At 42.0% G+C, this 12426-nt stretch overlaps 1 protein-coding gene across 1 annotated transcript in view; it reads left to right on the top strand.

Moving 5' to 3' along the window:
• Window positions 1-12426, top strand: part of LOC139273650 (mediator of RNA polymerase II transcription subunit 30-like) — a 49578-nt gene that overhangs the window by 28601 nt on the left and 8551 nt on the right. The window contains exon 4 of the mRNA XM_070890680.1: window positions 5031-5141. Within this exon, the coding sequence (XP_070746781.1) occupies window positions 5031-5141 (111 nt within the window). The remainder of the gene's footprint in view (window positions 1-5030; window positions 5142-12426) is intronic.

Genomic DNA, 12426 nt, shown 5'->3' with positions numbered 1-12426 from the left:
GATGTCCTTAACCTTTGTATGGTCCTCTTGGCATCAGGTCTAAATTCAGACCCATGTTCTGCTCCACACTCTTCAAGCAACCTACAACTCATTTTATCTAATGTTTCTAAAAGGTATTTAATTCTATTCATTACATTTTGTTTGAATTTCCCTGGGAATGGGCTGCAGCGCCAGCAGAGTTGGATGTGCTTGATCTGACCTGAGATCCAATTAGATTTAAGTGTGTTAACAAAAGTAAATCTTCAGACTTAAAAGTTCGGTTTGCATTTCTTAGTCATTTCTGCCCAAAAGAAATTGTTTTTTCTTCTTCTAAAAATGCTCGTGTGTCCACTTTATACATGGCTCCATTTGAAGTAAGGTTTTATCAATATATTCCATGAGTTCCATCACTCAAAAGTTACAGTCAGGATAATGGGCCCAAGTTTCCACATGATTTGCGCCTGATTTTTAGGAGCAACTGGTGGAGAACGGACTATCTTAGAAATCGCAATTCTCCACATTTTTTTTTCTGCAGTTCTAGTCAGGTAGAACAGTTCCACTTTGGAACAGAATTTTTTCTTCAAAAGGGGGTGTGTCCGGCCACTGACGCCTGATTTGAAAGTTTCCACAGTGAAAACGTACTCCAAACTAACTTAGAATGGAGCAAGTGAAGATTTTTGTAGAACTGAAAAAACCTGTTCTACACATTAAAAAATCAGGCGCAGGTTACAAATTAGGCGTTGGGAACGGGGGAGGGGGGGAAGGGGGGAAGGGAAGTCATTAAATTCTACAATAAATCCTTAGTTATACTTCTACAAATATTATACAAATAAATCCAACCTGAATAAAAATTTATAAGCAAAGAAAAGATTAAATAAACTATGTTCCTACCTGTGTGAAAGTTCTTCAGGCAGGCCTTTAGGAAGCGGTTTGCGTCGGGACCGAAGGCTGAATGGGCCGGGCCCGAGATTTCGGGCAGGGCCTGTCCCCAGCACCAGAGGTAGGTGGCGTTGGGTCGGGTCGGGGAGAGAGGTTCGGTTCGGGTCGGGGAGGGAGGGGAGGGGAAGAGGAGGGGAAGAGGAGGGGGTGGAGGGAGAGAGAGAGGGAGGGAGGTCAGGTGGGGGAGGGGGAGAGAGAGAGAGGGAGGGAGGTCAGTCAGGTCGGGGAGGGGAGGGGTGGGGGGGGGGGAGAGGTCAGGTCGGATCCAGTCCGGGGGCGGGAGCGGGAGTAGAGTTGGGTGGGAGCGGCAGCGGCAGACGGGTCGAGTCGGGTCCGGTCGGGGGGGGGGGAGGTCAGGTCGGATCCAGTTCGGGGGCGGGGGCGGGAGCGGGAGTAGAGTCGGGTGGGAGCGGCAGTGGCAGACGGGTCGAGTCGGGTCCGGTCGGGGGGGGTGGGGGGGGAAGCAGGAGCGGCAGACGGGTCGGGTCGGGTCCAGTCCGGGGGGGGGCGGGGGGGAAAGCAGGAGCGGCAGTCGGCAGGAAACAGGAGCTGGCCGTGGGAGGAGCCTTATTCACGCAGCCCCAGTGAGGCCATTCGGCCAGGGCTAGGGGCTGCGTGCTACGGGCCCCTCCCACACAGTTTCGGGCGCCTGGAGCTACTGCACTTGCGTGCCCACTGTAGCGCGCATTGCAGAGGTCCCGGCACTATTTTCAGCGCAGGGACCTGGCTCCGCCCCCCTACAGCTCCTGCTGCGCCGCGCCAAGGGCCAGAGGACCTGCAGGGAGGTGGAGAATACGGAGGGTTTTTTTAGGCACACTTTGTGGCGCGAAAAACGGGCGCCCAGCTCGGAGGGGCGCCCGTTTTTTATCGTGTGGAAACTTGGGCCCATAGTGTGGTCCAGTGCACTGGCATATTAATGTGCAGTGCTAACGTTGATCAAACCGAGATATGCACAAGTACATTTGCCAACTGTGTAAAACAGTTTAGAGTGAGTGAGTCAACAAGGTGTTTGTGCACCTCCTTGCAACTAGCTTGGTGTGAAATAAGCAGAAGCCTGGGAGGAGGTGGCTTGTTGTCCTCCCTCAGTTATTAAAATGGCGAATGCCTTGGGAGGAAATAATTACAAAATAGAATGGAATAGGGATTATGAGGTGTATGTTGAAGTAGCATTCCACTGTGAATTATTTTTGTATAAATATATTTGTAAACTAGTTGATCTCCTGTGGCATTACATGTGGGGAGTCAAGACCAGGAGTAGGTGAAATGGGGTTAGAAGTAAGGGATAATTGGGCCAGGATGCATAGAGGTAAATCAGTCCCCATTTTAAAGACATACCTTTTGTCCTTGTTTTTAATATAATATAATCAAGCATACAGCAATTTGGAAAGTAGAGTTGGTTGGAGTATAGGAGTTTCTCTGCAAAACCGGTGATGAGCTGGAAGACATAAAACTAAGGTGCTACAATGCTACCAGTGAACAGAGTTTGAGGTATGTTTTATTCCTTTTTTAAACAAATATGGCAGTTGCCAGATTTGACACATCAAGATTCTGCTAGGTGCTGTTCATGATTTCCTTCCAAAAGAGATGGGCTTTTGTGGCTTTCCAATTTCTACAACAAATAGTTCTTAAATCAATGTAATGCTGATTTTTGTACATGGATTTCTTTTAATTCAGGAATTTGTAGACAAGCTGCTTTTAATGGATTCAGATTTTAAACTTTTTGTTCTAATTCCTATTTTGCCAAAAATTGTATCAATGGAAATTTCACTTCTTAACATTTCTTTGTTGCAGAGCAAAAGTTAAAAGCAGAAGAAATAGCTTTTAAATATTAGGATCTATTAATCATAGAATGGTTACAGCACGGAAGAAGGCCATTCGGCCCGTCGTACCAGTGCCAGCCTGTGCCAACTCTTTGCAAGAGCACCTCAGCTAGTCTCATTCCCCTGCCCTATCCCCGTAGGCCTACAATTTTTTTTTCTTTCAGGTACTTATCAAACTCCCTCTTGAAAGCTGTGATTGCGTCTGCCTCCATCACCCTTTCAGGCAGTGCACTCCAGATCCTAACCACTCGCTGCATCAGAACGTTTTTTCTTGCGTCGCCTTTGGTTCTTTTGCCAATCTCCTTTAAATCTGTGCCCTCTCGTTCTCAACCCTTCTGCCAATGGGTGTAGTTTCTCTCTAGCTACTGTGTCCATACCCCTCATGATTTTGAACACCTCTATCAAATCTCCTCTCAATCTTCTCTGCTCCAAGGGGAACAACCCCAGCTTCTCCAGTCTATCCATGTATCTGAAATCCGAAGTAACATCCTTTTACACATGTGCAGTATAGTAACCTGATTTAACAATAAATCCCTAACCATGTAACCAACTTTCATACACCCTCCAACTTTTATAATGGCAAGATAACTTCATTTTGGAAGTAGAGTGGGAAGTTTGTATTCTAATACACCAAATTAATGTATAATTAATAAAATTGCATTGTTTGCCTTCCACAGAAGTACTCTTCATATTTTGTAAAATATACTTTTTTTTACAATTATTGATGAACAAAGACCAGTAGTGCGAAGAAATGGATTGTCATCATTGTAATACTTAGCAAAATGGAAATTAAAATTAAAAAACTTGGAATTATGGCATTTGTTCAAAGGAGACTGTCTAAAATTCCTTGATTTCAAAAAAGAGCTCTTTACCAAAACCACTATTAATATGTTTAAGAACAATATGATCACTATTAATATGATTCAATACTGCAATATGTATCACAGACCAGGTTAAATTGGAGCTGTCTGTCTGGTGGTCGTGTACTCTTTGGTCGCTTGTGGAAGCCACTGCAGCACAGATTATATGTAAATTGGATTCAAAGACTATGAAAGTCTCAATTGTTGAGTACTGCTGCAGAAAATCTTGCCCTAATTACTATTAGAATTTTAAGTAAAATTTTAAGAGACTGAGATAAAAAGAAACCTTGGGGCCGAAATTCATCAACTCACCGCCCACTGCCGCCGACATTCCTCGTGAAGATCCGCCCAGTGCCACTTTGGAGGTGGCCTGGAGTGGGCGGGAGGAGAGAGCCACTGGGAACCGCCCGCTGAAGTCAGCGGATGGCCGAGTGGTACAATTGACCTCTCTCCCGCCGAACTCCCATATTCCTGTGGGCGGGACTTGGTGGCAGTACCGGGATGGACCGCTGCAAGAAGGCTGGTCTGTCCCTGACGGTATGAAGAACCTGAAAAAAAGGCAAGTGAACATTTTTTTTTAAATTTCCACAGCGACTTACCTGTATGGGGTCCCCTGAAGGTCTTCTGATGGTTTTTTATTTTTTACTGTTGATTTTATTTTTCAGGTCTTCGACCCTCCCTGGGCCCGATACCATCCTCGGCGGCACTTGGGCGGCAAGCGCCTCTGCCGCCGAGAATGAGACCCCCCCCCCGGCCTGCTGCCACCCAGATTGGCGGCATACGTCGTCCATTTGCTGGCCGTCAACCTTCGAGAGACCTCGGCAATGAATATCCACCCAAAGTACCGTCCGGTACCTCGGCAGCACTTGGGCGGACGGAGGCCTTGATGAAAATCGGCCCCCTTGTCTTCAAGGTTTCGTCCAATGTCTGTTTTTGACAATACCTTAAAGTAGGTGAAGAATTTAAAACCTGCACTCCTGTCTTTAAATGACCAAGAAATGTTTCTGTGAATGAGCAGCAGTGGGGATTTGCTGCTAGGCTGAGATTAGGCACTAGAATGTCATGTCTCATTACATTGGCTCTGAAATAGTCGTTCAATACTTGAGGATCATACCATTATAGGATATTCCTTTATCCAAAGTAATGCAGAAAAATGTAAAATATTGTTCCTGTTCGGTTGTGTGAGGAGAATCTGCAGTTAGTGTGGTGTCCTTTAACACAGGACCTCTATTTAATGCATCGCTTGAAAGATGGTGCTTCTTTAACAATGTGGTGATATACTGCATGTTAGGAAGGACTCTGTTAAAGTTCCTCTAGATGGCGTTTGAACATGAAACTCCAGGTGAGCAAAAGTGGTGCTCACTGAACAGAAGGCACTGCATGCCACTTTTTAAAGTCTTGATTTCATTGAAGTATTTTTATCTGTCCATAGCAACTTATTCCTTATGTGGAAGATGATAGTACAAAGCACGAAGATCGTAGCTTGGCAAATCAACTCCGCCTAGCAAGTGAAGAGAGGCGGGAAATTGCCGATGTAAATAAGGTACAGAAAAAAAAATTTTCTTGACAATTTTATTAAAATATATTTGTGCAAATTTTGTTTTGCTTGTTTTATGCTGTGGTTTAATGTTCATGGAAACAGTTATGATCAAATGCAATGGAACATGAGTTTTAATGAAGTTTTGTGCTCATCAAAATTGGGAAGTGAATGTTGGGAAATAGAACGCTTCTCCACTCGAGGCACCCAGCGTCAGCATTGTGCAGGAATTATATGAGCTCAACAATGTGCCTTAACACTGATCTTAAAAGAGCAACCTGCTGCACCAACATGGCATTTCCATTTCTCACACGAGCCTCGCTGCACTCATCAAGGAGATTGTCAGTCTGATCATGTAGCCAGCAGAGAGAAATATTTCATTCCAGTAGTCTGGGCTGAATTCCAGAAATAAAAAGAAAGTGTATTCTACCCAATGTTCCACCTGCTCTCTTCTAATTGATGCTGTTAAAGTTTATTACTGTGCTTAAAGTGCAAGGTAGGTGTAGGAAGATTACCCTTTGTTCAAAATACTCCCATGTTTTATGGAGGGAATAAAAGTTTATTTTGATGTGTGTTGTATTCTGCTCACTGATATTCTCAAATTGGGTCTCCTAACATTCCAGCTGTTCCAGTGACATCACTAATGGGCAGCATGTCTACACATTCTGGGGCAGCATACCTACACATTCTGGGGCAGCACAAGAAACCTGACTCAGGTGTCTTCATGCAGATCATAAACTTGCATTTTTACCAAACCATCAAAGAAACTTTAATTTTTTTTTAATGAGGGTGTACTCTGATCAAAAAGTGTTCTCATTAGACTCTAATAATCAAGGAGAAGCTCCAAAGTTGCAAAGTCCAAATCTGATGCAAAAACATAATCATCAAAGTGAGAAAAGACCATTCAGCCCATCAATCATCTCCATCCAGAATTCATAATATTTAGTTATTTTATTATTCTCTCTTTTCTTCACTCTTCTCCACCTCTATTACTGTTGCTCCTATTTTAGGGAACAGTGAAGTTCTGTCATCTGCCCCTCCTGGGAGGAAAAAAGTCAAGTCCCCTTTCAAAGATGCCAATGAATCCCAACTACCCTGTGAATGTTGGGGGGAGGATGTGGGGGGGTGGGGGGGGGGGGCGGTGTTTCTAATCCCAACTGTACTTGAATCTTGTGGGTTTTGTACATTTGGCCTTATCAAATTTAAATAGCTTGTTTATTTTGACCTTGTCTACGTCATTCATTTATTAAAAAAATTAAACCGTACTCTGTTTCCCCTCAGTCTTTTCTCCAGCAAAAAGTCTAGTTGTTTTGTGGCTTTCTTCATAATTTATTCCCCCAAGGCCTGAAATTATCTGGTCACTCTTTTTACAACCTTTGTAATGCATCTATATCCTTTAAGGTAGGGTGTCCAGGCTGCACATCATCTGGGCCCCTTTGAATCTGTTTATATTTATCTGAACTGATCTGAAATTGGACAACTTTTCAGTCCTCCTGTGGTAATTGATCGGCACAAATGCTACAACATCTAGCTAAAACTGGCACATGTTTTTTCCCTCCTAGATTTCAGTACCTTTATCCTGTGACATAATGGAGCTGTTACCTTGGTAGATAATTGAAATTTGTGGATAATTAAGAGTCCACATGTTTTTGACTTGCATGCATGGTCCACAATAACCTGAAGATGAGCACACTGCTTACAACATGCAAAATGCCAGATTTCATCTTTCTAAACAAAAGTAATTTGATTGCTGCTCAAGTATGATAGTAATTGAGAGCAGCAGATATGGTATTTATTGAAATATATTCTGATTGATGTGACCTGCTAGATTCATTGGGAGAGGGACATCAATTTGCCTTATTTTTGAAAACAAAGGGAAATATAATTGTGTAAGTTGAAGCTTCCTTCTTTTGTGAAAGTGATATTTGTAAAAAGATGTCTAGTCTGTTCAGCACTATTAAAATGTTTTATATACATGTGAAGGTTAAGCATCTGTTCATGTCACTTGAGCGGTTGTAATCCATCATTCTCAGTTAATGGCATTCCAGGAATTGCAAAGCATTGACCAAACATTTCCAAAATGCTAAATTGTGCTGAAGCAGTCATTACATTTTTCTGTCCTGAATACAGATCCATCAGTTTACTGATGACACTTGTAAACCAGCCTATAGAGCTTTTATTTTCAAAATTATTGTGTGTGCCACATATCTAAACCAAACCATCAAGCAGCACAAGGGGTACACAAGGAGCCCTTATGTAATTCTATGTAAGCTATTTCATAAGATATTCGGCACAGAAACAGGCCATTCGGCCCAACCAGTCCATGCTGGCGTTTATGCTCCACTCAGGTCTCCTCCCGTCTTTCCTCATCTAAATCTATCAGCATAACCCTCTATTCCGTTCTCCCACATATGCTTGTCTAGCCTCCCCTTAAATGCATCTACACTATTCTCTTCAGTCACTTCCTGTAGTAGCGAGTTCCACATTCTCACCACTCTTTGGATAAATAATTTTCTTCTGAATTCCCTACTGGATTTTTTGGTGACTATCTTATATTGATGGCCTCTAGTTGTGCTCTTCCCCACAAGTGGAAACATTCTCTCTCTCTCTCTCTCTCTCTCTGTCTCTCTCTCTGTCTCTCTGTCTCTCTCTCTCCACTCTATCAAAACCTTTCATAATTTTAAAGACCTCTATTAGGTCAACCCTTGGCCTTTTTTCAAGAGAATAGAGACCAGCCTGTTCATCCTTTCCTGATATGTATATATTTCGGTATCATCCTTGCAAATCTTCTCTGCACCCTCTCCAGTGCGTCTATATCCTTTTTATAATATGACGACCAGAACTGCACGCAGTACTCATAAGTGTGGTCTAACCAAGGTTCAATACAGGTTTAGCATAACTTCCCTACTTTTCAATTCAATAGCTCTAGAAATAAACCCTAGTGCTGGTTTGCTTTTTTATGGCCTCGCTAACCTGTGCCGCAACTTTTAGCAATTTGTGTATTTGTACTCCAGGATCCCTTTGTTCCTCTACCCCACCCAGACTCTCACCCTCCAAGTAATAAGTGACTTCCTTATCTTCCTACCAAAATGTAATACCTCACATTTATCTGTGTTGAACTTCATTTGCCAATTATATGTCCACTCTGCACGTTTATTAATGTCCTCCTGTAATTTTTGCAGTCCTCCTCAGTATTGGTTATCTCCAGCACCCCCCCCCCCCCACCACCACCTCCCCCCACGTACTCCCAATTTGGTGTCCTCTGCAAATTTAGAAATTGTGTTTTTGATTCCAAAGTCTAAATATTAATATAAATTGCGAAAAACAGTGGTCTCAGCACTGATCCTTATGGAGCACCACCACCCACCTTCTGTCACTGTGAATAGCTACCTTTTACCCCTACTCTCTGCTTTTTGTCTTGAAGCCAACTAGCTATCCATTCTGCTACTTGTCCCCTGACTCCGCATTCTTTGACCTTGTTTCAGTCTATTATGGGGTACCTTGTCGTCACCCTTTTGAAAATCTAGGTGAGGTTGGTCAAGCACGACTTTCCCATTTGAAATCCATGCTGACTTCATTATTATATTTTTGGTTTCCAGATATTCTTCTATTTTCTCCTTTATTTTTCCCACCAGCGATGTTAAGCTGACTGGTCTATAATTCCCTGGGCATGTTCTATCCCCTTAAATATAGGTATTATGTTAGCTATCTGCCAGTCCTCTGGCACTACACCTTTTTGTAATGAATTACTAAATATGTGTAGTGAGGCCTCTGCTATCTCTTCCCTAGCTTCTTTTAAAATGCGTGGATGTAATCCATCCGGACCAGGGGTTTTATCCTGAGTTTGAATAGTTTATTTAATATATATCACTTTTTTTATTTTAAGTGTACTTATCTCATTAATATCATCCAATATCATCTATCTGTTCTATCTTCCTGGTAAATACTGAAGCAAAGTAATTATTTTAATATTTCTGCCATCTCTCATCGTTACCTGTGGTATTATCCGGTCTATCCCTTAATGGCCCGATTCCCATCCTAACTTTTTTATTGATGTGTCTGTAAAAATATTTTACTATTTTGTTTTATGTTCCTTGATAATTTAATTTCATAGTTCCTCTTTGCCGCCTTAATTGTTTGTTTTTTTTTTTTACTTGTCTCCTAATCTTTTTGTATTCTCCCTTATCATGCACTCCCCTGCCGTCTATGTACTTAATGTATGCCTCGTTCCTTACCCTCAAATTGCTCCCTTATGGCTTTATTCATCCATGGAGTCTCATTAATGTTTAGTTCTTTTTAGTGGAATATATTGTTCCTGCTCTATGTTGAGTACTGTTTTAAATGTTTCCCATTGCTGCTCTACATCGGTTTTTGCCAAGATTATTGACCATTTTATTTCCCCCAAGTTTTATTCACAGCCCTTCACAATCGCTTTTTTCCTAATCTATTACCCTGGTTTTCGTCATACTTATGTCCTTCTCAATTATCATAAAGCGTATTGTATTGTCACTTTTATTGTCTAGATGTTTCCCACTTTTACTTCTCTAATCTGTTCTTGTTCATTCCTCATTACTAGATCCAATAGCGAATCCTCCCTTGTTGGGCTTTTCACATTTAGTGCCCAAATTTCCCCAACCCGTTTTTCTGGTGCACTCACCCGAGGTGCGCCGCTTTTGTCCGCCTCCAAGCGCGCCGAAAATCTTCCTCCCGATTCTGGCCGCTCCCCAGCCTCTCCTCGGTGGTGGCATAGCGTGGCCAGTGGATTGGGGTCAGAGCCAGGTCCCGCGCTGAAAACAGTGCCCGGACCTCTGCACATACGCGCTAAAGTGTGCACGCATGTGCAGTAGCTCCTGGCAGCCGAATCTGTGCGACGCTCTGCAGGCTGTGTGGGAGGGACCCGAAGCACGCCGCCCCTAGCCATGGCCGAATGGGTTCCCTCATCGGCGGCCCGCTGCGTTCCCTAAAGTCGGACTTCTATTTTTTATTTGTTATTTATTGATTTATTGATTGATTGCTTATTACTTTAGTCTTGGTGCTTTAGATGCAGGGTTCCTTCTATTTTTATTGTTACTTAATTGCTTATTTTTGTGCTTTGTTTAGTGCTTGGCGCAAATGTACTGCTTTGTTTAGTGCTTGGTGCTTTAAATGTATTTATGCTGCTTTAATGTTGTTGTGAAGGTGTTTAGTGCTTTGCAAGGTCCCCTTCTCCCCGCTACCCCCCCCCCCCCAATCTCTGGCTGCCTGCGCTGATTTCTTAATTCACCGCAGGGTTTTTGTTGGTAACGCCCCCTTTTTGAAAAAACAACTGAACTAAAAAAAAAAACCCTAACTAACTCACTTACACAGGAGCAACTCAAATGGGGAGAATTGCGATTTTTAAGTTACTCCAAAAAAAACCTAGTTGCTGCAAAAAAAACGGGGCTACTCCTGGGGAAACTTGGGCTCATTGGGTTAGAAAGGAGTCCTGTACACACTGTAGGATCTCCATTCCCTTATCCCCTTTACCTACCTCTTCTGTCCAATTAATATCAGGGTCGTTGAAATCCCCATGATTTATTCTATGTTTTTTACTCATTTCCCTAATTTGTCTGCATATTTCTTCCTCTGCCTGCCTTCCACTATTAGGTGATCTGTAGACTACACCTATTAGTGTGATTGATCCTTTATTATTTTTTATCTCTATCCAGGTAGATTCTATTTTGATCTTGCTGATAGCTGCATCACTTTTTTCACCTGCCATTATGTTATTCCTAATAAGTACAGCTACTCCACCTCCCATTTTTCCCTCTCATCTTTTCTAAATATATTATATCTTGCAATGTTTAATTCTCAGTCCTGATTTTTCTTTAGCCATGTCTCAGTAATCCCTACTATGTCTGGTTCCTCTCAAAGCATGATTACCTCCAGCTCCCCTGTTTTATTATGGACCCTGTGTACATTGCTGTACAGATGGTTTAACTAATTTTTAATAGGATTTCCTCTCACTTTATGTTTAACCATCTTTTTAGACTCCTGTTCTATAGCGCTCTTTATTCCTTTGCCATCAATGTCCTCCATTACTTTAATTATTTTTAGCTTTCAAAATGTATACAAATCAAAATGCTGAGTTTTTCAAATTATGTTTTGACTTGTGTTCCCAGAAACTTAACTAATATTAAGGATGAGACATATTAGTGGCTGCTGCACCTATAGTAAAGCCGCAGGATTATCCATAGACCTGAATTGGGTAAATTGTTTGTTTTTCCCTTCAAAGTGCTCACCTCCTCCTATTGTCACGGTAGCGACTCGTATGAGGATAGGATTCCATGGGTGCCTTCTGGGTCCTTGCCCATGGGCCATTTTTCATGTATGAACCTAGACAATTCCATCAACCTATTTTACTATCATTGCGGAGCCTGATTTTTGACTTCATATTTTTGGTTTACAAATGCGATCAGGACAGTAGCCCAACTGAATTATTTTCTTCCTCCCCTCCCCCTTGTAACTCATAACCCAGGGATACCAAGGCCAGTCAAAACATATTTACTGCTGCACTCTGTAATAATGAAATTTAATTAAATCTTAATAATTAATCCTTGTACATCATTAATCCTTGTAGCAGCATTTAAAAAAAATGTATTATCCAATTGATGTCTGAAGATTTCTCTCAAATGTACACCAGACAGCCCATTCTGCCTGTCCAGTCCAACCCCAGCAGGACAGTACTAACCAAATTTAACACATTATTTTACTTCACAAAGATAAATAAAAATATCTATGCATTAACGAGCACTAAAACCCAAATCTCAGATTAAAACATCAATTTAAATAGAGGCAACGGAAAATATTTGCATAGTTTTCCATAGTCATTGTTGCTCAGATTCCTTAGAATCTGCTAGATCCCAGATATAGGTCATCTGAGGTGTTCGTCTCATCCGTCCTTGCCTTGCTGTAATGCAGCTGCAAACCACAAGAGGTGTAAGTTTAAACAACATTCCTGTCAGAGACTTTGATGTTTAGTGATTTGAGGTTCCTTGGAATTCCAAATCTTGATAAGAATAGTTCATGCAAGGATCTGGAGAGTGTTTACTGCTGCCTTGTAAAAATGTTGAAGCTGACGTGAGAACCTTTCATTATTAATGCATGAAACTGGAGCATTCCAGTAGTAAATAGTTTCAGCTCTAAAGAGGAACATTAGAATAACAGCACAATAGCCAAGAATGTTATCTTTGTAAGATGGATGATGTGATTCAAATCTACCTAAAGAAAAACTTTCTTGGGGGGGGGGGGGCGGCGGCAGCAGTGAAACATC

The sequence above is a fragment of the Pristiophorus japonicus genome, chromosome 1 (assembly GCF_044704955.1).
Source record: "Pristiophorus japonicus isolate sPriJap1 chromosome 1, sPriJap1.hap1, whole genome shotgun sequence".
Lineage (NCBI taxonomy): Eukaryota > Metazoa > Chordata > Chondrichthyes > Pristiophoridae > Pristiophorus > Pristiophorus japonicus.
This window is presented reverse-complemented; position numbering and strand designations above follow the sequence as displayed.